This window comes from Oncorhynchus mykiss, chromosome 10, assembly GCF_013265735.2.
Source record: "Oncorhynchus mykiss isolate Arlee chromosome 10, USDA_OmykA_1.1, whole genome shotgun sequence".
Classification (NCBI taxonomy): Eukaryota; Metazoa; Chordata; class Actinopteri; order Salmoniformes; family Salmonidae; genus Oncorhynchus; species Oncorhynchus mykiss.
In genome coordinates, this window is record NC_048574.1 from 37926070 (window position 1) to 37954024 (window position 27955).

General features: G+C 40.8%; 2 protein-coding genes across 4 annotated transcripts; both read right to left on the bottom strand.

Moving 5' to 3' along the window:
• Positions 1–12987: 12987 nt before the first annotated feature.
• amer1 (APC membrane recruitment protein 1) lies at positions 12988–16983 on the bottom strand. Of its 2 annotated transcripts, none has more exons than XM_021618364.2 (2): positions 16836–16983; positions 12988–16071 (listed from the first exon to the last, which is right to left on the bottom strand). In XM_021618364.2, the coding sequence occupies exon 2, from the start codon at positions 15959–15961 to the stop codon at positions 13226–13228; it is 2736 nt and encodes a 911-aa protein (XP_021474039.2). In that variant the 5' UTR covers positions 15962–16071; positions 16836–16983; the 3' UTR covers positions 12988–13225. The 2 variants fall into 2 exon arrangements, with proteins under 2 accessions (XP_021474039.2, XP_021474040.2); XM_021618365.2 differs by having other exon boundaries at positions 12988–15970; positions 16836–16974.
• A 2426-nt stretch (positions 16984–19409) lies between these two features.
• asb12a (ankyrin repeat and SOCS box-containing 12a) lies at positions 19410–21811 on the bottom strand. Of its 2 annotated transcripts, none has more exons than XM_021618367.2 (3): positions 21731–21811; positions 20117–20885; positions 19410–19853 (listed from the first exon to the last, which is right to left on the bottom strand). In XM_021618367.2, the coding sequence occupies exons 2-3, from the start codon at positions 20877–20879 to the stop codon at positions 19696–19698; spliced, it is 921 nt and encodes a 306-aa protein (XP_021474042.1). In that variant the 5' UTR covers positions 20880–20885; positions 21731–21811; the 3' UTR covers positions 19410–19695. The 2 variants fall into 2 exon arrangements, with proteins under 2 accessions (XP_021474042.1, XP_021474041.1); XM_021618366.2 differs by lacking the exon at positions 21731–21811 and adding an exon at positions 20993–21312.
• Between the last annotated feature and the right edge of the window lie 6144 nt (positions 21812–27955).

The window sequence follows — 27955 nt, forward strand, 5'->3', positions numbered from 1 at the left end:
CTGGGGCCATTCAGAACAGGTGTATATATACTGAGATCATGTGACAGATCATGTGACACTTAGATTGCACACAGGTGGACTTTATTTAACTAATTATGTGACTTTTGAAGGTAATTGGTTGCACCAGATCTTATTTAGGGGCGTGTAAATAATATGCACACACCACTTTTCCGTTTACTTACTCACTTTTTAAAATTTCACTTCACCGATTTGGACAATTTTGTTTATGGCCATTACATGATATCCAAATAAAAATAAATTTAAATTACAGGTTGTAATGCAACAAATTAGGAAAATATGCCAAGGGGGATGAATACTTTTGCAAGGTATTGTATATCAAACATTAAACCCTTTTGCCCTAAGAACAGCCTCAATTCATCGGGGCATGGACTCTACAAGGTGTCGAAAGTTTTCCACAGGGATGCTGGCCCATGTTGACTCTAATGCTTCCTACAGTTGTGTCAAGTTGGCTGGATGTCCTTTGGGTGGTGGACCATTCTTGATATACACGGGACACCAACAGGCTCCTGAACCGCTTCCATCCCCATGCCATAAGACTGCTAAATAGCGATGAAATAGCTAACAAAATGGCTACATAGACTATCTGAGTTGAACTTTGTATTTTATTCTTATTTTTGCACTTTTGTTACTACGCACACTGATACTCCAACACAAATACAAACACTCACTCCATAATTTGCTCACACACACATAATATGCACAAATTTATACTGACTCTACACACATCCACTCACATAAAATCATCATACACTCTGCTGCTACTCTGTTTATCATATATCCTGATGCCTAGTCACCTTACCCCTTAGTCACCTTACAGTATCTACCTCTATCACTCCAGTATCCATGTACATTGTAAATATGGTATTGGAACTAACCCTGTATATAGTATGCTTACTTACTTTATTAGGTTCTTTCTATTTCTTATTTTGATATTTAGTGTGTTTTAGGTTTTCCTTGTAATTATTCGTATTGCATTGTTATTGATTATGGCATTGTTGGGGTTAGAGCTTGCAAGAAAGGAATTTCACTGTACTTGTGCATGTGACATTAAATCTTTAAAACTGTTGAGTGTTAAAAACCCAGCAGCGTTGCAGTTCTTGACACAAACCAGTGCGCCTGGCACTTAATACCATACCCCGTCCAAAGGTACTTAAATCTTTTGTCCTGACTATTCACACTCTGAATGGCACACATACACAATACATGTCTCCATTGTCTTAAAAATCATTCTAGAACCTGTCTCCTCCCCTCTATCTACACTGATTGAAGTGGATTTAACAAGAGATATCAATAAGGGATCATAGCTTTCACTTGGATTCACCTGGTCATTCTATGTCAAAGAAAGAGAAGGTGTTCTTAATGTATACTCAGTGTATAAGTAATGGCGCTGGAGGAGATGGCTGCCGTTTTATGATCCCCTAACCAATTGTGCTATTGTGTGTTTTTTTGCGTTATTTGTAACTTGTTTTGTACATAATGTTTCTGCCTTCGTATCTTATGACCGAAAATAGGTTCTAGATATCAGCACAGTGATTACTCATTCCGAACAGGAGGAATACATTTTCTTTAACAAGTCCGACGGGAAGGATTTACTTCAGACACCTGACAAGGCCCTCTTCCCCGTCATTCGCAGGAGAAAGAGACGGAGATATTGGGGACGAAGATCTGGGTGCCTTGTAAGGATCTGACGCCGAGCAGGTAATCTCCGTTTACCATCAGTCCTATTAGCCAACGTACAATCAATGGAAAATAAAATAGGCAAACTACGATCACGTATATCCTACCAGTGGGATGTTAAAAACTGTAATATCTTATTTTCACCAAGTCGTGGCTGAACGACATCATGAATAACATTCAGCTGGTGGGTTTTACGCTTTTTCGGCAGGATAGAACAGCGGCCTCTGGTAACAAGGGGTGGTGGTCTATGTATATTTGTAAACAACAGCTGGTGCACGGAATCTAAGGAAGTCTTGAGGTTTTGCCCGCCTGAGGTAGAGTACCTCATGATAATCTGCAGACCACACTATTTACCTATAGAGTTTTCATCTATTTTCTTCGTAGCTTACCACCACAAACCGATGCTGGCACTAAGACCGCTCTCAATGAGCTTTATACGGCCATAAGCAAACAGGAAAACGCTCATCCAGAGGCGTAGCTCCTAGTGGCCAGGGAAGTAAATGCAGGGAAACTTAAATCCGTTTAACCTCATTTCTATCAGCATGTTAAATGTGCAAACAGGGGAAAACTCTAGGACACTTTTACTCCACAAACATAGACGCGTACAAAGCTCTCCATTTGGAGAGTTTTCCCTCCATTTGGCAAATCTGACCATAATTCTATCCTCCTGTTTCCTGCTAACAAGCAAAAACTAAAGCAGGAAGCACACCAGTGACTTGGTCAATAAGAAAGTGGTCAAATGAAGCAAATGCTAAGCTACAGGACTGTTTTTCTAGCACAGACTGGAATATGTTCCGGGATTCCTCCGATAGCTTTGAGGAGTACACCACATCAGTCACTGGCTTCAACAATAAGTGCATTGATGACATCATCCCAACAGTTATCGTATGTACATGCCCCAACCAGAAGCCATGGATTACAGGCAATATCCACACTGAGCTAAAAGGTAGAGCTGCCGCTTTCAAGGAGCGGGACTCTAACCCGGAAGCTTATAAGAAATCCCACTATGCCCTCCGGCGAACCATCAAGCAGGCAAAACGTCAATACAGGACTAAGATTGAATCGTACTATACCGGCTCCGACACTCGTCGGATGTGGCAGGGCTTGCAAACTATTACAGACTACAAAGGTAAGCACAGCTGCGAGCTGCCCGGTGACATGAGCCTACCAGACGAGCTAAATTACTTCTATGCTCGCTTCGAGGCAAGTAACACTAAAACATGCATGAGAGCATCAGCTGTTCCGGACGGCTGTGTGATCACACTCTCCGTAGCCGATGTGAGATCTTTAAAAAGGTCAACATTCACAAGGCTGCATTCTCATCAACGGGGCTGTAGTGGAGCAGGTTGAGAGCTTCAAGTTCCTTAATGTCCACATCACCAACAAACTATCATGGTCCAAACACACTAAGACAGTCATGAAGAGGGCACGACAAAGGCTATTCCCCCTCAGGAGACTTGGCATGGGTCCTCAGATCCTCAAAAGGTTATACAGCTGCACCATCGAGAGCATGGTTTCATCACCGCCTGGTATGGCAACTGCTAGGTCTCTCACCCCAAGGCACTACAGAGGGTAGTGAGTACGGCCCAGTACATCACTGGGGCCAAACTTCCTCCCATCCAGGACCTCTATACCAAGCGGTGTCAGAGGAAGGCCCTAAAAATTAAAAAAAAAACTCCAGCCACCATAGTCATAGACTGTTCTCTCTGCTACTGCATGGCAAGCAGTACCGATGTGCCAAGTCTAGGTCCAAAAGGCTCCTTAACAGCTTTTACCCTCAAGCCATAAGACTCGTGAACATCTTATCAAAGGGCTACCCAGACCCCTCTTTTCTGCTGCTGCTACTCTCTGTTTATTATCTATGCATAGTCACTTTAACTCCACCTACATGTACATATTACCTCAACTAACTGGCACATTGACTCTGCACCAGTACCCCCTGTATATAGCCTTGCTATTGTTACTTTTATTTTTTACTTAACACTTATTTTTCTTAAAATTACATTGTTGGTTAAGGGCTTGTCAGTAAGCTTTTCACTGTAAGGTCTACCTACACCTGTTGTACTCAGAGCATGTGACGAATAACATTTGATTTGATATCCACATAGGCCTATACACACTTATCTAAATCCAGAGAACAACAAGAATAGTTCCTGTTTGCTGTGTCCCAACTCCTCTGGAGACTGCGAGGTTGAGCACAGTAGTTGGGCACAAAAGGTCTTGGATGATGGCCAGGCAACCTTAAGAGTAGCATTTCCCCTAATTTTAATGTGTTTACAGTTCAGGTAACACAAGGAGTTACTTAACTCAGGAAAATAGCTCTGCTCTCATGGTCTGGACACAAAAGACAGTTTCAGATAAATATGCTCAGATGAATACCTGTAATGGCAACAGATTTGATGCCTTATCTTGTAGTTCCAGGTGTTTTGTCAACAACCACTCTGACATACTATTTGTGAAGTATGCTTCAAACAATCCATATTATTAAATCTGCTCCTCCGTCTGTAAATCCATTGAGCACAATAGCCTACATGGTTGTACAGCAAATGGGGAGGAATTTGGAGGCTTGCTTACAACAGATGAGACTGCAAACTGACCTTGATGCTCTTCTATTTCAGCACTGGCCATTTCCAACCCAAAAAATACCATGAAATAGTCCAGGATTGTATGCTGCTGGATTGTTGTCTCATTTACAATTGTAAAGTTATTTGTTCAGTAGTGTCTCTTGTTCTAAAAAATAAAATAAATAAATAGAGAACATATTTGAACATCTGTGTAAGCTCATGAGATCAGACTGGCTTGCGAGGCTAGGAGAACATAGGCAATCCATATAATGTAGATACTATAGGCCAGTGGTGGCTGCTGAAGGGAGGAAGGCTCATAATAATGGCGGGAATGGAGTGAATGGAATGGTATCAAACATGTGGTTTTCTTGTGCTTGACATTCCATTCACTCCATTCCAACCATTATACTAAATTCCAGAAATTATTATGAGCTGTCCTCCCCTCAGCAGCCTCCACTGCTATAGGCCTACATGAGGGAACATACACAATGTGCAACCTTCTCTCTATGCATCACTGTTCAACAGGGTTGGCGTCAATTCCAATTCAATTCCAGTCAAAGAAAGCAAACAAAATTCCAATTCGACATTTTCCTCATAGAAAAGCATTGAAGAGGATTTGAATTTCAGTGTACTTCCTGAATTGAAATGGAATTGACCTCAACCCTGCTGTTCACCAAACGAATTGATAAAAAATAACAGTAAATGCCAAACTTTAATTTTGTTGCTTTCGTCATTGACAATAGATCAGCTACTGTGGTATTAGTTCAAAATTCTTCAAGCTCTGTCAAGACATTGGGGATCATAGTCAGACAGCAATTTTCAAGACTTGCCATAGATTTTCAAGCAGTTTTAAGTCAAAACTGTAACTTTGCCACTTTCACTGTGTTCTTGGTAAGCAACTCCAGTGTAGATTTAGCCTTGTAGGTTATTGTCCTGACAAAAGGTGAATTCTTCTCCCAGTCTAGTGTAAAGCAGACTGAAGCAGCTTTTCCTCTAAGATTATGCCTGTGCTTAGCTTCACCCCGTTTCTTTTTATCCTGAAAAACTCCCCACTATTTGCCAATGCAAGCATAATCACACCATGATGCAAACCACCACCATGCTTGAAAATAAAGAGGCAGTTACTCATAAGGCTTTGCATTTATGCCAAACGTGTATTACTTTAGTGCCTTGTTGCATTTAAGATGGATGTTTTGTATATTTCTTTCCCCATTATCATTTAGGTCATCATTGTGGAGTTACTAGAATGTAGTTGATCCATCCTCAGTTTTCTCCCATCACAGCGAATGTACTGTAGCTGTTTTAAAATCACCAGTGGATTCATGTAAGATAATTTAATGTTAATTTCTCTGCCATAAGCCACCTCCAAAGTCGTTTCAGAGAATTTGGCAGTACGTCCAACTGGCTCACAACCGCAAACACACGTATGAAGTCATGTGGGCAAGTGATTTGTAGATGTCAATGTTTGGAAAACAGAGTACCCCATGGTGGCGGTGGGGTTATTATACGGACAATGAACACAATTGCTTTTTATTGATGCAATTTGAATGCACAGAAATACCATGATGAGATCCTGAGGCCCATTGTGAGACACATCAATATTCCCAGTCATGTGAAATCCATAGATTAGGGCCTAATGAATTTATTTCAATTGACTGATTTCCTCATATGAACTGTAACTCAGTAAAATCTTTGATTGCATTTATATTTTAGTTCAGTATACAGTACATGTAGGCATAACAACATGACAGAATTTTCTGTTTTTATTATTTTATTTAATGTATATGAACTTTGACACAACTTTGATGTGTATATGGTCCCGTGTGACTCAGTTGGTAGAGCACGGCACTTGCAACAGCAGGGCTGTGGGTTTGATTTTCGCAGGGCTCCAGTTGGAAAGTTGCTCAGAGTGTCTCCTTAAATGTATGTGACAAGTATATTGTCACCAATATACATTTATATTCCTTATTATTGAAAAACTGAGTTAAACAAACTACAGATGTGACCACTGAGTGTAAAATATGGGAAAGGTTTTACAATAGTAATATAATTCCAGAAATATGGAACATTTATGAGGAATCTATAAAACAGACCAGAAATAATATAAAAAGTCTCCCAATTATCCCATTGTTTTTAAAAAATCTTTATCTACAAACAAAACAAATGTATAGATGATTTAAGTGCAAGGCAGCATTCTATTCTTCACAGTGCTAGAAAAAATGGTGCCGGGGAAATATCCCAAAATGCCAAGCAGCATATTGACATTAACATAAAATATATTTTCACAAACTTTGCCAGACAGATTCTAATTAGATAATCTATCTCCACTGAACAAAAATATAAATGCAACATGTAACAATTTCAAAGATTTTACTGAGTTACAGTTCATAGAAATCAGTCAATTGAAATAAATGAGGCCCTAATTTATGAGCTTCACATGACTGGGACTACAGAAACTAACTAAACTAAACTAAGGTTGGTCACAGATACCTTTAAAAAAAAAAGGTAGGGGCGTGGATCAGAAAACCAGTCCGTATCTCGTGTGACCAGTTGATAAAGCTGTTGATTGTGGCCTGTGTAATGTTGTCCCACTCCCCTTCAATGGCTGTGTGAAGTTGTTGGATATTGGTGGGAACTGGGAATTGCAGTAGTACACGTCGATCCAGAGCATCTCAAATATGCTCAATGGGGGACATGTCTGATGAGTATGCAGGCCATGGAAGAACTGGAAAATTTTCAGCTTCCAGGAATTGTGTACAGATCCTTGCCACATGGGGCCGTGCATTATCGTGCTGAAACATGAGGTGATGGTGGCGGATGAATGGCACGACAATGGGCCTCAAGATCTCGTCACAGTATTTCTGTGCATTCAAATTGTCATCGATAAAATGCAATTGTGTTTGTTGTCCGTAGCTTATGCCTGCCCATACCATAACCCCACATCCACCATGGGGTACTCCTTTCACAACGCTGACATCAGCAAACTGCTCGCCCACACAACGTCATACACACGGTCTGTCATCTACCCGGTAGTGTTGAAACCGGATTCAACCGTGAAGAGCACACTCCTCCAGCGTGCCAGTGACCATTGAAGGTGAGCATTTAGCCACTGAAGTCGTTTACGACGTCAAACTTCAGTCAGGTCAAGACCCTGGTGAGGACGACGAGAACGCAGATGAGCTTCCCTGAGGCGGTTTCTGACAGTTTGTGCAGAAATTCTTCAGTTGTGCAAACCCAGTTTCATCAGCTGTCCGGGTGGCTGGTCTCAGATGATGTGGAGGTCCTAGGCTGCAGTGGTTACACATGGTCTGCGATTGTGAGGCCGGTTGGACGTACTGCAAAATTCTCTAAAATGACGTTGGTGGCGGCTTGATTTAGAGAAAAGAACACTAAATTCTCTGGAAAAAGCTCTGGTGGACATTCCTACAGTCAGCATGCTAATTGAACACTCCCTCAAAACGGCAGGCATTTGTGGCATTGAGAAGGTGTGACAAAACTGCACATTTTATTGTCCCCAGCACAAGATGCATCTGTGTAATGATCATACTGTTTAATCAGCTTCTTGATATGCCACACTTGTCAGGTGGATGGATTATCTTGGCAAAGGAGAACTGATCACTAACAGGGACGTAAACAAATTAGTGCTCAAAATTGGAGAGAAATAAGCTTTTCGTGTGTTTGGAAAATTTCTGGGATCTTTTATTTCACCTCATGAAACATGGGATCAACCCTTTACATGTTGCATTTATATTTTTCAGTATCCAGTACCAATCAAAACTTTGGACACACCTACTCATTCAAGAGTTTTTTCTTTATTTGGACTATTTTCTACATTGTATAATAATAGTGAAGACATCAAAACTATGAAATAACACATTTGGAATCATGTAGTAACCAAAAAAAGTTCAACAAATCAAAAATGTATTTATATTTGAGATTCTTCCAAGTAGCTACCCTTTGCCTTGATGACAGCTTTACACACTCTTGGCATTCTCTCAACCATCTTCATGAGGTAGTCACCTGGAATGCATTTCAATTAACAGCTGCGCCTTGTTAAAAGTTGATTTGTGGAATTTCCTTCCTTCTTAATGCATTTGAGCCAATCAAGATAGCCCTATTTGGTAAAAGACCAAGTCCATATTATGGCAAGTACAGCTCAAATAAGCAAGAGAAATTACAATCCATCATTACTTTAAGAGATGAAGGTCAGTCAATCCAGAACATTTCAAGAACTTTCAAAGTTTCTTCAAGTGCAGTCGCAAAATCCATCAGGCGCTATGATGAAACTGGCTCTCATGAGGACCGCCACAGGAAAGGAAGACCCAGAGTTACCTCTGCTGCAGAAGATCATTTCATTAGTTAACAGCCTCAGAAATTGCAGCCAAAATAAATGCTTCACAGAGTTCAAGTAACAGACAAATCTCAACATCCACTGTTCAGGGAAGATCGCATGAATCAGGCCTGCATGGTCGAAATTGCTGCAAAGAAACCATTACTAAAGGACACCAATAAGAGGAAACACACGCAATGGACATTAGACCGGTGGAAATCTGTCCTTTGGTCTGATGAGTCCAAATGTGCAATTTTTGGTTCCAACCTCCGTGTCTGTGAGACGCAGTGTAGGTGAACAGATGATCTCCGCATGTGTAGTTCCCACTGTGAAGCATGGAGGTGGTGTGATGGTGCTTTGCTGGTGACACTGTGATTTATTTAGAATTCAAGGCCCACTTGACCAGCATGGCTACTACAGCATTCTGCAGCGATACGCCATCCCATCTGGTTTGCGCTTAGTGGGACTATCATTTGTTTTTCAACAGGACAATGACCTAACACACCTCTAGGTTGTGTAAGGGCTATTTGACCAAGATGGAGAGTGATGGAGTGCTGCATCAGATGACCTGGCCTCCACAATCAACGGACCTCAACCCAATTGAAACAGTTTGGGATGAGTTGGACAGCAGAGGGAAGGAAAAGTAGCCAACAAGTGCTCAGCATATGTGGGAATTTCTTTAAGACCGTCGGAAAAGCATTCCAGGTGAAGCTGGTTGAGAGAATGCCAAGAGTGTGCAAAGCTGTCATCAAGGCAAAGGGTGGCTACTTTGAAGAATGTAAAATATATTTTGATTTGATTAACACTTTTTTTGGTTACACATGATTCCATTTGTGTTATTTCATAGTTGATGTCTTCACTATCATTCTACAATGTAAAAAAATAGTAAAAATAAAGAAAAACCATTGAATAAGTAGGTGTCCAAACTTTTGACTGTTGCTGTATATCTGTTCTCAGCAGATGGATTGGTTGTGAATACAAATTCAACCTCACTTTTTTGAATACTTGCAGAGGTACTACAGAATACAAATCTATTGAACAAATAATTACTTTCACATCAAATTCAACCCCCCCAAAAAGAAAGACAGCTAACAAAAAATACAATGGTTAACTGATGCATGATGAAATACATTCTAAAATGTAGCCTAAAACACATACAGTATATTGTAATAGTTAATAGATTACCATTTGTCTTTACAAAAATGTAAGACATTATCAATGCTGTTCTCTATACATTTTGTATCTCAAAAGGTTAATTGACCTGCGATCCAAATCTGCATGTCGAGGCGGCATCTTATAATTACATCGTAATTACAATATAATACCATCCTAAGAGTTTACAAGCACCGTCCTAGACTGTAGTCAACAACTTTCTGTAAAGAAAGTCATAAAAAAGACTTTAAAGGCTAGATACAACTTTAGTCAGTGACATTTTATTTTTAAACTCTGCATCGTTGGGAAGGGCCCTTAAGGAAGCCTTTCACAGTAAAGTCTACACAAGAGGTATTCTGTGCATGTGACAAATTTAATTTGATTTTAAATGGACCACGTAGTTTACAGTAATTACCAATTCACAGTACCTACCAATATGTGTAATACGTGTTGCGTGTGGCCTAACTCTGGGCTGTACAAATGCAATGCAACCCGGAAGCCAGCCGCACCAATGTGTCGGAGGCTACACCGTGCACCTGGCAACCTTGGTTAGCGCGCACTGCGCCCGGCCCGCCACAGGAGTCGCTGGTGCGCGATGAGACAAGGACATCCCTACCGACCAAGCCCTCCCTAACCCGGACGACGCTAGGCCAATTGTGCGTCGCCCCACGGACCTCCTGGTCGCGGCCGGTTACGACAGAGCCTGGGCACGAACCCAGGGACTCTGATGGCACAGCTGGCGCTGCAGTACAGCGCCCTTAACCACTGCGCCACCCGGGAGGCCCTCTGAACATTTTAATGAAAGACTGCATGGGAGAGCCTCTATTATGACTGTTCACAAGACAACACAGTATGATAGAACAGCAACACAAATAAGGATTATACAACAGAGTGAAATACTTGCAGTAACAGACAATCATTCTATTTTCAGTTATGCAAACATACTAGATGGTGTCTTTGGTGGTACATAACATGTATACCACATACCAATACTAAGCGTAGAAGAGGTTTCAGACCCCTTGACTTTTTCCACATGTTGTTCTGTTACAGCCTTATTCTACAATTTATTAAATTAAATGTTTTACTCAATCTACAAACAATACCCTATAATGACAAAACGAAAACAGTTTATTTTATTTTAAATACATTATTTACATAAGTAATCAGGCCTTCTGCTATGAGACTAAATAAAGCTCAGGTGCATCCTGTTCCATTGATCATCCTTGAGATGTTTCTACAACTTGATTGTAGTCCACCTTTGCTAAATTCAATTGATTGTACCTGATTTTGAAATTCACACCCGTCTATATTAAAAGGTCCCAGTTGACAGTGCGTGTCAGAGCAAAACCAGGTCGAATGAATTGTCTGTAGAGCTCCAAGACAGAATTGTGTTGGGGCACAGATCTGGGGAAAGGTACCAAAAAAATGTCTGTAGTATTGAAGGTCCCCAAGAACACAGTGGCCTTCATTATTCTTAAATGGAAGATGTTTGGAACCACCAAAACTCTTCCTAGAACTGGCCTCCCGGCAAAACTGAGCAATAGGGGGAGAAGGGCCTTGATCATGGAGGTGACCGAGAATCCGATGGTCACTCTGACAGAGCTCCTCTTTGGAGATGGGAAAACCTTCCAGAAGGACAACCATCTCTGCAGCACTCCATCAATCAGGCCTTTATGGTAGAGTGGCCAGACAGAAACCACTCCTCAGTAAAAGGCACATGACAGCCCGCTTGGAGTTTGCCAAAAAGCACCTAAAGACTCTCAGACCATGAGAAACAAGATTCTCTGGTCTGATGAAACTAAGATGGAACTCTTTGGCGTGAATGCCAAGTGTCACGTCTGGAGGAAACCGGACACCATCCCAACGGTGAAGCATGGTGGTGGCAGCATCATGCTGTGGGGATTTCTTCAGGAACAGGGACTGGGAGACTAGTCAGGATCGAGGAAAAGATGAACGGAGCAAAGTACAGAGATTCTTTAAGAAAACCTGATCCAGAATTCTCAGGACCTCAGGCTGGGGCGAACATACACCTTCCAACAGGACAATGACTAAGCACACAGCCAAAACACCACAGGAGTGGCTTTGGGACAAGTCTGAATGTCCTTGAGTGGACCAGCCAAAGCCTGGACTTGAACCCGATCAAACATCCCTGAAGACACATGAAAAGAGCTGTGCATTGACGCTCCCCATCCAACCTGACAAAGCTTGAGAGCATCTGCAGAGCAGAATGGGAGAAACTCCCCAAATACAGGTGTGCCAAGCTTGTAGCGTCATACCCAAGACTAGAGGCTATAATCGCTGCCAAAGGTGCTTCAACGAAGTACTGAGTAAAGGGTCTGAATACTTTTATAACTATGATATTTCTGTTTATTTTCATAAATTTGCAAAAATGTGTAAAAAAAAAAAGTTTTTTCTTTGTCATTATGGGGTATTGTGTGTAGATTGATAAAGGGAAAAAAACGATTCAATCAATTTTAGAATAAGGCTGTAACGTATTAAAATGTAGAAAAAGTCAAGGGGTCTGAATACTTTCCGAAGGCACCGTGTGTTTGTTACATTCAACAGGGTGTACCATATCCAGTTTTTCTTCCTTTAATGGTGAAGTCTGCCTGCTGCTCATAGTCCACTGGCCTTACAGGCAGGGCTTTAAAGTGCACATTTGCGACTAAATATTTAGCTGTGCGACCTCAACCTGGAGTTTTACACCAGTGCAACAAAATAAATAACTTCATTTTATTTGTATAATTTTTGTTATAAGGCTTCTCGTTTCCCCGAGTCCAGATTCGTTAGCGTCATGCTTGCACCATGAATACAGCAAAAACTGCTTGATTCTAGCCCAAACAGTTCAAAAGAGCTAACCCATATTATCAGTGCAACCTTTGTTGTTGTTTTTTGTCACAGGTTGGGAGGCCGCATTTTACATTCATAAACCATGTTGCGGGACGTTCTAAAACTACTTGCGGACTGCATTTGTTTTACACCTTGTTCAGTCATGTTTGATACCTCATTAGCTAGCTAACAACCTGAAAACAGTATATCCAAACATTTGGGGGCACAGAAAGGAAAAGGGATAGCTTCTTCAGGAGATCCATGATCATAACAATGAACAAATGATGTCTTGCATGTCATCACAAACTTGATGCTCTTAAAGAGACGGTGTACAACATTAAATGTTAGTGAATTTACATTATGTAGAGACCTAAAATACCATAAATGACTTAATTTTAATGAGGTATTTATGTCAACATTTTTGCTTTTAATAATAAAAAAAAGTGTTTACAGGGTTTCATATTCGTTTCTAGGGCACAACGTGTGCTTTAGAAGTAGCTAGGCTATACTGTATCTTAACCAATTTTAAAAATCACATTTCTGGTGTTCCTACATTTTTAAAGTTAGTTTAGAGCCCTGCTTACAGTTTAGAGCCCTGCTTACAGAACTGCCAGACTCACAACCAAGGTTGAGGCATGTTATTATGTTGATTTTAAGGATGAGAGCTAACGGTCGATGTGTAAAAAAGCGCCTCACCACCACCATCTGATGCCTTAACTGATCTCCCATAGGGGGCATGGGGCCGACAGGATTCTGATTGCAAAGGAAGATGAGATGGCCTATGTAACGGTCCTGTAATCTGAGAGACATAATTACAGGATACTCTGTCAGTCATTTTGCTAGCTGAGATCTGTTGAGATTTACAGTTTGGGACTCGACTGACAGGCTGACTGAATGATACCATTCGTCTGTTTTGAGTTTGATAGAGACTGTACGTCTGCTCTGTTCTTTTCCCATCTGCTTGTGGGTGCGTTACAGTCCCCTCAGTCTCTGGCTGCCATGACGGAAACATGATCTGTCTATTATCCCGGTTTTCTGAAGTGGAAATGTATCCATTATTTTTGCGGTGAAGCGAGGACACTCTCTTCGAGTCCCTTTCAGTTCTAGGGCAAGACGCTAGTGCTGCCCCACTCCCTAAATACATGTCAGTCATCTCTAACTCCAAGCTCTCCGTGTCCAGGGATCTACTCCTCCTATTTAAGGCCAAAGGACTCAGCAGAGGAGCCAGTGGACTCGACCGATTGACTTGTGTAAGGCTAAGGTGACGTGGCAGGCTGGCAATTCCCCAAGTATTATTGAGACTCTGTTCAAGGAGGTCAAACATACGTAAGTCACATTCAGCAAACGCATCCTTTTGCAGGTAGCTTTCTTCAAACACTTCATAAGGCGACGTGATGTATTCCTCCTCCATTACCATATCCATCTGCTGGTCACATTCCCCCTCGTTATCCATGTCCACGACATCAAATGTGACAATGGCTGGGAGGGCTTGCATGTTTTGGGCAAAGTTTGACTCAGAGCCTCCCATGCTTTCAGTTGAATTACTATAAACATGTGATTGTTTTGTGAAGTCCACTAGAGCTTGGGAGAAGCAAACTGTCTGGTCATCCTCCAAGTCATTCTTTGTTTTAGATAGATCATGATTTCCTCTTAACCGTGGGGACTGTGGCTTGTTTTGCTCATAGTCAATTTCTTGTGATTGACATGTTGAGGTAAAGGTGCCAAAAACGGCATCTGACAATTTAGGGTTGCCAAGCATTTTCTCCCTATTCCCAGTTAGCCTGTCCTCTTCAATTAGACCCGTTTCAGGAGCGAACACAGCATTTACATCTTCACCACCACACTGAGCTGACATGTCTAAAAACTCAAGTGGATCAGAGACGGGCAGCTTAGCTTTTTCAAAAGGTGGACTGATAAGACTGTCATCAGGCTCAAAAAGCTCATACAGTGCATCGCCACTATAACTGTCCCTTGGTAGTCTATCGGTCCTGATCCTGTCAACTTTGTCACGTCCGTCTTCATCTTGTCCTGGGGTGGTAGAGTCATAGTAACCCTCATCGCTGTTAGGAACTGACACTTGATTTTCACTCTGTGGGGTCATCACATCCGAAGATGTAAGGGTGGTCTCTGTAACTCCAAGAGCACCATTGCTGTTGATGCTGATGTCCATGGTATAGGAGCTAGATGGCTCTTCAGGTGTCATCCTAGGACTTTCACTGTGCTCTAGAAAGTCTTCTTCGTGGCTGTGGGTATAGCAAGCGTCCTCTGCAACCTCATTTTCCCAGAGGTTGTGGAGATAATCCCCGTCCACCTTAACAGGGGTGGCCATTTCTTCTCCTCCACCCTGGTACGTAACATAACAGGAACTCCGTTTGCCTGCATTTCGACTCCTTTCCGCTGAGACTGAGCCCTGAGAATCTGCAATACTGTCGTCGTCTTGATCAGCTATTATGTCACCACAGCCAGTGAGCGAGTCAAAACTCTTTAGAGAGGCCACATCACCAAACATCAAGCTCATCTGAGATGAGCCAGTAGGCAGCTGGACGTTCACAATAGACTCTATGTTAGTCTTCGGGAAAGAATCTGGTTCTGTGTTTATATGGAGTGTCTCTACCATATCCTCACCTTTCTTCAGTTCCCCTATCAGAGAATCCAGACTCCCTTGTTTCACCAGGTCTTTCTCAGACACTATGACATCAACATTAATACATTCAGGAGCAATTGTCAAACAATCGTCAACGTTTGCCAAAACAGGCACATTGGATTCAGACAAACTGCCCAGGCACTCCATGTCATTTTGGTCAATGATAGTCTGGGCAATAGGCACCTCTTTGTTGCAGACATGAGAATTCTCAACCATTTCATTTTTTTCAAAATCACAATTTCTATTCTTTCTACAACGCCTGATGCTGTTAAAAAGTTCTCGCAAACCCTTTTTCTGCCGGGGAAGAGAGAATGACTTCTGATCACCAGTAGGGTGACCAAATTCCCTACAAGCCTTTCCAGTAGTATCTTTCTGGTTGTGGTACTCAAAATATCCTGCTGGGACATATCCAATTCCCAGACTGTCCTCCCAGTCTGCTTTGCTAAGTCCATCATGAGTTTTACTCTTGCTGACTCCCTTCTTAGAGGACCACTTGTTTAGATTTTTGTTCCTTCCCCCAAAGAAGTTTGGTAAAACACAGATGCTTTTGCGTCCTCCAAAGAATCTTAAGGCAGTCCTCCTCAGTTTCCCTGATGGCTGATGCTCAAGGGGTACAGCGTCAGAAATGTCAGATGGAGGCTTCACCTCAGTCTGTGAATCCTGGTCACCCATGGCCGTCTGCTCACAGCCAGCAGACAAATGCTTTGTATCACTTGCTGGCTCATTTCCGTCACAGTGCTCCATGGCAACAATCTACAGGAAGGTGAAGTGAACAGATATGAGCATGATGGTATCACCATCAGGTGCAAAGACTGCTGGCAATCAATCTTCCAAAACCATTTGCTTCCATTTTTCTGAAATGTAGGACAAAGGATTAGGCATAGAAGGATTAGATTCTGTGCTATACAGTGATGGGCCTACATTATTCACTTTGGGCTTATTTATGGTGGTTTTCTTTACATCAGATGAAATAACACACGTATAGGTAATTATCTATCTACCTGGCAAAGCGTTCAGAACAAGTGTTATGCTATCGGCATAGAAAGTGTAAAGCTGACCATTGATATACGTGCAACAGGAACAGCGAAATAAACAGACAGCAGGACATATCCTAAATTGTTTTCGCTTAAGATAGCGTTCAATGAATCTTCTGTTTTTGAAGCAACATCATTATGTAGACTAATTTGTTTTATTTAATACACTACACGAGAAAACAGAGATGCGTGACGTTTACCAAGAAGTCGTCAGGTTGGGACCACAAAGCAATGTGTCACTAGCAGTGGCAGCTAACTAACGTTACCTTGTGCCTGGCCCGCAAATCTAAAAGGATGTACCACTATCGGCTGCCTAGGCTAGCTACCAGCAAGTTATCGACCTAGCTAGCATTATTTAGAAAACGGAGTTGGTTGTGTTAACCTAGTTTGCTTGCTAGCTAGCTTCTTCAATTAAATAACATTTTACACCCTTAGCTCGCTAGCAACAATGGCAATGCATGGCTGGAAAATACACGTTGACTAGCCTAGGAGACAAGCATTGTCTACAAGCATTAAATTGAAGGGGAAAATAGCTATATTTCCAATAAGGGTTTATGGGGTGGGGGATATATAAATGAACCGACCTTGTTGGGCTTCTACACGCCAGAATTACAAAGAATAAATCCGAATCACTTTATTCTGTCGTGCAACACAAACAGTCTTGAGCCTCTTGTTAATGTACGCATTGAATTCTGGTAGTTGTAGTGAGAGCGGGGTGTGTCCTGGGGTCCAAAGAGGATCTAGAGTATATATTGAGCGGCTTTGCCTCTTCCTCTCTGATTGATCTTTTACCGGTAGTTCTAGATTGCCAAAGACCATTTATACCCCCCAAATGCATTCATAGAGGATGCTCAATCTATAATCATTTTGCCAACAAAACATTTAGTAAATAGTTTCCTGACTGACAATGTCTTTCCTTTGACATTGTCAGACTACATGGCTAATATAGCTCAATTGAATTGTTAGTACTGGAATTTGTCATGCTCTATATAGCTTCAGTTACACCCTCAGTCAATAATATATGTATACATACATACATACATACATACACAGAGTGCACAAAACATTAGGAACACCTGCTTTTTCCATTACAGACTGACCAGGTGAACACTATGATCCCTTCTTCTTCTGTGGGTTTTATGGCAGACTACAAACCAAAAACATGTATTGCTGCCACCAACTGGACGGGTTGAAATCAAAACAAGGTAAAAAAAAGAAAACCGATACGTGATATTGAAATTTACTTAATCCAACCAAATAAAATGTACATTGACAAAACAAAACTCCCATTTCATCCATATTTCAATTCCCCATATCTCCCTTCTCGGGTTCTAGAGTACGGCTTGTGACAATATTCCATGTAACTCCTTTGCCGAGAAATCTTTCAGACCCAGGAACCGCTCCAGCTCTTCCACAATGATTTCTATCTTCCTGGACCTTCTCTCCACCTTGGCAGGGCCATTTATCACCATAGCCATAAAGACCACAAAGTTCACCTTCTTAACCTTTAAAAAGTCAGGATCCTTCTGGTGAAAGTCAACCCCTGCAGCCAGCAGTGAAGGCTTACACACCACCATGGACTCTTCAAGTGCACCATTCACACCCTCAAAACCTTTTAACAGCAGCTGCATATGATATGCTCTGGACAGCCCTGACTTTGGCCACTTCATTCTCTTTCACCCTTGTGGGGCACTTGAAAGATGTGGCTTCATGGTTCCCACAATTGCAAAGTCACATTTTCATCACTTTTATAACACATATGATCTTTTCCACAACTTGGACATCTCGGCTTCTCCCTTCTGCAAACACTTGACACATGACCAAAAGCTTTAAAATGATCACACTGCATTGGTCTTGGGATAAATGCTTGAACTCTGTAGTTAATATACCCTAACTGCACTTGAGTAGGGAGAGACTCCATATCAAAAAACAAAAGAACAGATAGGTTTAACTTTTTCTTTATTCACCACACAGTTCATCCGACGTACATCAATCACACCAGGAATATTTCTGTTCAAAATATACTTCCCACAAAACACCGGACATAATCCCCTTGAGGGGTGCCCTGTTCCTAAGAGACACACACAACACTTCAAACTTAGCAAATTGGGTGAGACGCAACACACGTTTCTTCTGATCCTCAAAAACCAGCCCGCGTCTCTTGATCCTCACAGCCTTAACTCTACCCACTCTCTCCACCAGTTTGGATATCTCAAATGGATTCAAGCTTGGTAATTCGATCAGCTGCTCCTCATTTACAAACAGTACTACTACAATAAATGAAGTGACATTCTCACTATACTCTACTTTGCTCCGTTTTCCTTTCTTTTGGACAATATTCCAATTCTCCTTGATTCTAGGCCATTAGATTCAGAATCCACTTCATCATCCGCTTCCACCATCTTTACAGCTATGATCCCTTATCGATGGCACCTGTTAAATTCACTTCGAATCAGTGTAGCTGAAGGGGAGGAGACTGGTTAAAGGATTTTTAGCCCGAGACAATTGAGACATGGATTGTTCCTAAGGGCTGCAGGTAGCCTAGTGGTTAAGCACATTGGGCCAGTAACCCGAAAAGTCGCTGTTTTGAAACCCCGAGCTAACTAGGAGAAAAATCTGTCGATGTACCCTTGAGCAAGGCACTTATCCCTAATTGCTCCTGTAAGTCGCACTGGATAAAAGCGTCTACCAAATGCATACAATTGTGTATGTCCGCCATTCAGAGGGTGAAGGGTCAAGACAAAAGGCGTAAGTGCCTTTGAACAGAGTATGGTAGTAGATGCCAGGAGCACTGGTTTGAGTTAAGAACTGCAGCGCTGCTAGGGTTGTCAAACAACAGTTTCCTGTGTATATCAAGAATGGTCCACCACCCAAAGGACACCGTCAACTTGACACAACTGTGGGAAGCATTGGAGTCAACATGGGCCAGCATCCCTGTGGAAGCTTGACACCTTGTATAGTCCATGCCCTGACAAATTGAGGCTGTTCTGAGGGCAAAAGGGGGTGCAACTCAATATTAGGAAGGTGTTCCTAACGGTTTGTACACAGATATTTATATATAAGTGTAAAGCACCTTGCACATAATTATATAATACTTTATCATACATAGTGTACGCACATAATGTTTAAAAATAAAATACATATTTTCTGATGCAAAATTAGTTTAAGACATTTTAATGGTTGTCATTTCTACTGTACATTCTATTTTACGCTGACATTGCAGTATTACAAAAAAAATCCCACATATATTATGGAAGAGGGATAAAACAAGAAAATGAAAACATGATTGCATAACTGATTGAAAACATTGAGAATAAACATTACACATCTATTCTCAAATGCAGGACAACAAATGTGTACCATTTCAACATCACTATGAAATGTTTTGAAAAAAGTAAGCATTATGTTTCATGTAGCAAAAGCATAGGGACAATATATGCTTTCTCAGAGATGCATAGCAATTGTTGGGACTGATTTGTATTGCAAGAAGTTTATCATGCTTGATGGCATTTCCAAATGGTCAATGGACTGGATTCTGTTGATCTTCCTGAGGTATCCTCGGATGGCAAGTCGGCACTGTGATACAAGGGACTTGGGAAAACCTAGCAAAAATAACAATTGAATTTGAGTTAAGAGTTTAAAAAAATGTTTTAACTGGTTATTACACATACACAGATTCAATAGCCTATTCAAATAGTCAAATGCTGCTCTGTCAGCAAAGCAGTTCAGTACTGTATTGACAAGTAGCAATTCAATTTTATTTAAATAAATAAATAAAACAGATGCTTGTTTAATGTCAATAAAAACATTACCAGAAATCAATAGGAGAATCCCAAAGTCATCAACAGTATAACTCCTGCATTACCTCTTTCTTGCAGCAGCAGCTCCACTGCCTCATTCTGCTTTGTGGACTTTTCTATGATGAGAGTGGGGAGGTAGACATTTGCACCAAAGTCAATCAAAAGTTGGATGTACTCCACCCCACAGCCATGTCTGAGGCACATTTCAAGCACGGTCTTAGGCTGCTTGATTTTACTCAGTAGTTTTGCATCTGTGCAGTTGTAATTTGGATCAGCCCCATAGAGAAGTAATACTTTAAAGCAGTCTAAGTGTCCATACACAGCAGACAGATAGAGGGGACCACTAGAAACACTGGCACTTGAAGTAAACAGCAAGACTTTAGATCTGGAGTTGACCTCAGCACCATGTTTAAGAAGTTGCTTCAAAATCTCAACATCCCCTTCCCTGGCTGCAGTCAGGACCGGAGAGCAGTTGTTATACAAGCTGCCATTGGGGTTAGCACCTGCCCTGAGGAGGGCTAAAACACAGTTGAAGTATTTCCCACAGACAGCTGTGAAAAGTGGGGTCTGAGCCTTCACGTCTAGACAGTCCACCTCTGCTCCATGGGCCAGCAGAACCTGCAGACACCTGAGATGACCTTTAGACGCAGCCATTCGTAAAGGTGTTCTTGGGATACCCCAGCCGCTCCTACAGTTGATGAACTTTCTGTACTTTTCTTGAGAGAGCAGTTCATCAAGGAGTCTGTCATCATTGTTGGACACTGCCTGATGGAGCAGTTGACCTTCACCGTTGTCTTTTTCTTCTAGAACTTCTTTAAACTGGATCATAGAAATCTGTTTCAAAATAAGAAGGAAAAACACCATCATAAAAGCAATAATATCCATAATACACACACTGTTGGTTATACAAAATGATGAGCATCAACTAGTTATACTGGTACCATTTTTTGTTGTTAAAAGGCTGTTGATAGCTAGCTAACATTACCTAGCTAGCTATTTTTCTATGACGAAGGATACGGCAGACATTTGCACCAAAGGGAATCTAGCTAGTTAACGTTATGTACAATAGATGGAATCATCTTTGACAATAACTAAAGATTAGTATATTTGCTAGCAAATAACTACAAACACGAACTGGTGAAGAAGCTAACGTTAGTTAGTTGACTTCCTGACTAACAATCCATATCCGATTATTTCTGTGAGCACAGATCATTTTAAGCCAAACACGAACCTCTTTCCTAACCTGCTGCGTAAATTCTTCTAACCTACTACGAAAAAGTAACTTCCGGTCGTGGCCGTCTTCTACCTAGTCAGAACAGTGTTCACTAGTTACCACAGCGTCAAATGGTCTACATCGTAAAAATTAATGAAAACAACTAAAATGTTCTTTTTTTTTATTTATTAATTTAAGGTTAGGCATAAGATTAGGTTTAAAATCACATTTTAAGAAGAGACCAGTCAAAACCGTTCATCACCAAGCTTTGCTAGCTTACTAAATAAATTGGCTAAGTTAGCTAGCTAACTAATACATGCCTATGCTAATCGATGCGGCTGTGTTATCTAGCTAGCTAGGGACAAGTCAACAACACAGATAAACTCATATTGTCTTTGTCAATACTTGCAAGACGAGACAATTTTAAAACAGTAACATGACTATCTAACGGGCAAACATTTGTTACCTTGACAGATGAACAGTCGATGTAGTTCTGGGCCGTGTCGTGGAGACAGCAGTGAGCGCGTGCATTCAAATCAAAGCAAATTTTATTGGACGCGTCGCGTACACATATTTAGTACATTTTTATTTCGGGTGGACCTAAATGTTTATGTTCCAAGCTCCAACAGTGCAGTAACACCTGACAATACATGCAAATCTCTTTAAAAAAAATAATGGAATTAAGAAATATAAGAACGAACAATGTCAGAGTCCGGAATATATATATATACTTATCTATATGATGGTGTGTAAAGACATTATGGGCAGTATATGTATAAAAAAAAGATGCGTACCGCCGTAGTTATAAAGGATAGGCCTTGACAAGAATACAGTATATACATATGAAATGGGTTAAACAGTATGTAAACATTATTAAAGTGACCAGTGTTCAATGACTATGTAATATATACAGGGCAACAGTTTCTAAAGTGCATGATTGAGTACAGGGTGGTCAGCTAGCAACAGTGACTAAAGTTCAGGGCAGGGTCCATGGCAGCAGAGCCACAGGAAGTAGGGGTGCTGAGAGTGATGTAGCACCGCCTGAAAAATTAGGAATAAAAACATAAAATAATAACCCCCCTCCCCAAAAAAAACTAGTGCACTGGGCATTTGTTAGTATTCTATTAGCAGACCGATACAGCAAAAATGTATTCTAACCCCCCTAATAAATATACATAAATAAATTATTTTAAGTCAGAAATGGAATAAACCTGAAAAGAGTTGCACATAGTCCATTTGGCCTCGCTACTGTTCTCATCTTTGTCCACTACAATATTAAAACCTGTCCGGAGGACATTCTCCTCGTCGGCTTCTTTTCAATATACTCGTTCATAACTCGTTCACTAGCTTTAAGCACCAACTGTCAGAGCAGCTCACAGATTACTGCACCTGTACATAGCCCACCTATAATTTAGCCCAAACAACTACCTCTTTCCCTACTGTATTTATTTATTTTGTTCCTTTGCACCCCATTATTTTTATTTCTACTTTGCACATTCTTCCATTGCAAATCTACCATTCCAGTGTTTTACTTGCTATTTGTATTTACTTTGCCACCATGGCCTTTTTTTGCCTTTACCTCCCATATCTCACCTCATTTGCTCACATCGTATATAGACTTGTTTATACTATATTATTGACTGTATGTTTGTTTTACTCCATGTGTAACTCTGTGTCGTTGTATGTGTCGAACTGCTTTGCTTTATCTTGGCCAGGTCGCAATTGTAAATGAGAACTTGTTCTCAACTTGCCTACCTGGTTAAATAAAGGTGAAATAAATAAATGAATAAAATAAGATATATGTTTTGTTGAGTCGCCATTGGCTGACACATAACAAGCTCACACAGTTCTCATGAGTCCTCATACATTAAATGAACAAAAGGACTGGTCCAGTCGGTAAATCAGTTTTAATTGAACATACCCGAGACCCATGGCAATTATATCAGACCCGACCCAAATCCAAGACAAAAGTCAGAATTTAGGACCTGGACCTGCTCGGATCCCAGGTCAGATCTCAGAATGTTGGGTCTGGTGGACCCGTGAAGACCTCTACCACCATCTAACCCTACACACATCAACACTATACCAAACAAAAACTATCCCTACCAGATCCTAGTCCAAGCCAACAGCCTGGGAGGATGGAACCAATTCTCTTAACGCCCCTGTAGATCATCTGCACTAAAATCTTCTACACCCAAAAATGTATCTGCTGCTGCCACTACCGCATCTATTTTCTGGGATTTATGTTCCATCAGTGCAGTACAATTAATAATCATAGGATTTCTTGTGTTTCTAGCTATCTTACCCATCCTCTCTGGATGTCTCTATTCAGACATACTCACTCAGTTGAATCACACACCCTTGGGCTATCCTCTTGGAAATTATTATTATTATTACTTAATCATTACTGTGCTTCTATACAATTTAAAAACTCTAAAAAGCTATTTGGAGAAGAGCACAATGGTTGCTATGGCTTTATTCACCTCAGTTGATTTATACGGAATAAAAATATTAAAATGCAACAATTTCAAAGATTTTACTGAGTTACAGTTCACATAAGGAAATCAGTCAATCTAAATAAAGTCATTAGGCCCTAATCTATGGATTTCACATGACTGGGAATACAGATATGCGTCAGTTGGTCATAGATACCTTAACAAAACAAAACAAGTAGTGGAGTGGATCAGAAAACCAGTCAGTATCTGGTGTGACCACCATTTGCCTCATGCAGCGCAACACATTTATTTCGCATGGAGTTGATCAGGCTGTTGATTGTGGCCTTTTCAATGGCTGTGCAAAGTTGCTGTACATTGGTGGGTCGGTCCAGAGCACCCCAAACATGCTCAATGGGTGACAATTCTGGTGAGTATGCAGGCCATGGAAGAACTGGGAAATGCTCAGATTCCAGAAATTGTGTACAGATCCTTGCGACATCAGGCAGTGCATTATAATGGAACTCTATTCCACATCAGGTAACTGAAGCAGTAGAATCAGATTTAAAAAATATTTAAAAAAAATACACCTTATGGAACAGCGGTGACTGAAGAGACACACACACACATTACACATGCACTCTACACGCACATGGATTTTGTATTGTAGATATGTGGTAGTAGAGTAGTGGCCTGGGGGAACACTTAATGTGTTGTGAAAAGTGTTATGAAATGTAATGTCATGTCAAATTTTTTATTGTATATAAATAACTGCCTTAATGTTGCTGGACCCCAGGAAGAATAGCTGCTGCCATGGGGATCCTTAATAAATACAAATGTTTTGTACACTCAGTTTATTTTTCTCTGCAAGAAAACATTCTAGCATAGGCCTATATGTAACAGTATAGATTTGTCCATCCCCTCGCCCCGACACGGGCTCGAACCAGGGACCCTCTGCACACAGACAACTGACACCCACAAAGCATCGTTACCCATCACTCCACAAAAGCCGCGGCCCTTGTAGAGCAAGGGGAACAACTACTTCAAGGTCCCAGAGCAAGTTACGTCACCGATTGAAACGCTATTAGTGCGCACCCCCGCTAACTAGCTAGCCATTTCATATCGGTTACATATACAATATCTGAGCCATGTTTACATGTTGATTTCACACACATATTGCACTTTATTTTAGTGTTGTTGATGAGTAACTGTGTTTTCATTTAAGAAAATACTGTGTTGGTATTTCTGATTGTGCTCTTATCAGGCATTATGACTCATGATCATATATGGAATCAGGAATACCAACACTTCGTATTTTCTTAAATACACAAAAATTACCTACCATAAATGTTGGCATTTAATTTTCCACTGTTCCGAAACGTGATCCCAAAACGTACCAAACCGTAGGTAGGGTGAACCTTTACACCCCTAGATGTAGTAAGCAATTTTCAGGGACCACTTTTGGCTTGTGAGATTTACTTTCAGAACTACTGGCTAAATGTGTTAAAAAAAAGTACAGGAGAATTCCTTTAAAGGGATGGAGGGACAAAAGAAACACAGAGATCACCCATTGCTGCACTGCTATCACACATTTTCCAACTCTAGGGACATAGACCTTTAAGAAAATCACAGAGAAGTTGTCACCCCAGGTGAGCCCGACCAACACCCCTGGCTCATGGACTATTTACTTCTACTCCTGTCTAGTATATAAGATGGCTACTGTACTAATTTTCACCATACTTTGTTTTCAACAGGCCTATTTGTAAATGGTGTAAACTGAGGGGATATGGGATACTTAAACTGGCTACACATTATCAACATGGCAAAAGCTCCATAGCATATTGATTATCCCTGGACAATATTGCATACTCGGCAGGAAACGTACAATTCCATTTAAAACTGGTATCTCAACTTCAAACCATTTTAGTTGTAGGAATCAAACATTTACAGTGGCTTGCGAAAGTATTCACCCGCCTTGGCATTTATCCTATTTTGTTGCCTTACAACCTGGAATTAAAATGGATTTTGGGGGGGTTTGTATCATTTGATTTACACAACATGCCTAACACTCTGAAGATTCAAAATATTTTTAATTGTGAAACAAACAAGACAAAAAAAAGACAGAAAACTTGAGCATGCATAACTACTCACCCTCCCAAAGTCAATACTTTGTAGAGCCACCTTTTGCAGCAATTACAGCTGCAAGTCCCTTGGGGTATGTCTCTATAAGCTTGGTACATCTAGCCACTGGGATTTTTGCGGCTCCAGCTCCTTCAAGTTGGATGGGTTCCGCTAGTGTACAGCAATCTTTAAGTCATACCACAGATTCTCAATTGGATTGAGGTCTGGGCTTTGACTAGGCCATTCCAAGACATTTCAAACCACTCGAGTGTTGCTTTAGCAGTATGCTTAGGGTCATTGTCCTGCTGGAAGGAGAACCTCCGTCCCAGTCGCAAATCTCTGGAAGACAAACAAGTTTTCCCTCAAGAATTTCCCTGTATTTAGCACCATCCATCATTCCTTCAATTCTGACTAGTTTCCCAGTCCCTGCCAATGAAAAACATCCCCACAGCATGCTGCCACCACCATGCTTCACTGTGGGGATGGTATTCTTGGGTTAATGAAAGGTGGTTCCTGATGGCCAATTATAGTCTCATCTGATCAGTGTGCCTTCTTCCATATGTGTGGGAAGTTTCTCACGTGCCTTTTGGAGAACACCAAATGTGTTTGCTTATTTTTTCTTTAAGCAATGGCTTTTTTTCTGGGCACTTTTCCATGAAGCCCAACTCTGTGGAGTGTATGGCTTAAAGTGGTCCTATGAACAGATAACCCTGAAAGAGCTGCAAAGCTCCACAGCGAAGATTGGGGTATGTTTGGTCTCTTTGTTGACTCTCTGATTAATGCCCTCCTTGCCTGGTCCGTGAATTTTGGTGGGCTGCCCTTTGTGCTGCAGGTTTGTTGTGGTGCCATATTCTTTCCATTTTTTAATAATGGATTTAATGGTGCTCCATGGGATGTTCAACATTTCGGGTAATTTTATTTTATAAGCCAACCCTGATCTGTACTTCTCCACAACTTTGTCCCTGACCTGTTTGGCGAGCTCCTTGGTCTTCATGGTGCCGCTTGCTTGGTGGTGCCCTTTGCTTAGAGGTGTTGCAGACTCTGGGGCCTTTCAGAACAGGTGTATATATATATATATATACTGAGATCACGTGACAGACCATGTGACACTTAGATTGCACACAGGTGGACTTTAACAAATGATGTGACTTCTGACAGTAATTGGTTGCACCAAATCTTATTAAGGGGCTTCATAGCAAAGGGGGTGAATACATATGCACACACCACTTTTTCATTTTTTTTGACTTTTTTGAAACAAGTTATTTTTTCCATTTCATTTCACCAATTTGGACTAATTTGTGTAACACCATTACATGAAATCCAAATAAAAATCACAGGTTGTAAATGCAACAAAATAGGAAAAACACCAAGGGGAATGAATACTTTTGCAAGTCACTATATTCTGATTATTTCCAAAAGGGTCAACGGAAAAGACAAAATGCCCATCATTAAGCAAAGGGATTCAATTAGGAGTCCAACACATGATTCTCTAGCTCAAAACAAATACCACCACACACACACACATTTTGGGTATACATTTAAGAATATTCAGAAACTTATATTGTACAAAAATTGTTCCCATCAGCGTTGTGTTCATTGCTCAACTTTTGATTGAAAATTGATTGCTCTTCCTACACAGTGACATTGCAGTATATTAAATTCCCTTTACATTTAACATCCTACACATTTCCATTACATCAAATTAACTGCTTACAAATTCCCTTTATACACTAGAATGAACTTCTCACATTCGAAGCCCCTGAAATAATGAAAATGGCCCTCTGGCTGGTGTATTTTTTTCTTGCTGCATCTCACAGGTTGCACTTGATTATGGAGAATGTAAACATAATGTAATTTGCTCCATGCTACAATGACACACAGTCCATTCAGATAAACTATATTGCCTTAAAAATGTGGTTTGGCAACTCAAACAAATAAAAGTGCAATAATTTTGTTGGAAATAATTTGTTACAGTTGATCACAAACTATGCATTATCACAACCTTGAAATCACAGATGAGAAAGAACACTTTATATTACTGGCCTCAATATTCTAGAAAAACCTGCTAAAAAATATAAAGAACACATTTGATCATTGCTTTTAAATTCACACATGTCTCATCTCTGGTACAGCCTCTT

Bases quoted from the DNA above. Each gene is read 5' to 3' on its own strand.
- asb12a (XM_021618366.2), bottom strand. The intron at 19,854-20,116 runs GTAATGCAGGAG...TATTTTTGCTAG, and splicing joins GCTGCTGCTGCAAGAAAGAG to GTTTTCCCAAGTCCCTTGTA.
- amer1 (XM_021618364.2), bottom strand. From the start codon at position 15,961: ATGGAGCACTGTGACGGAAATGAGCCAGCAAGTGATACAAAGCATTTG.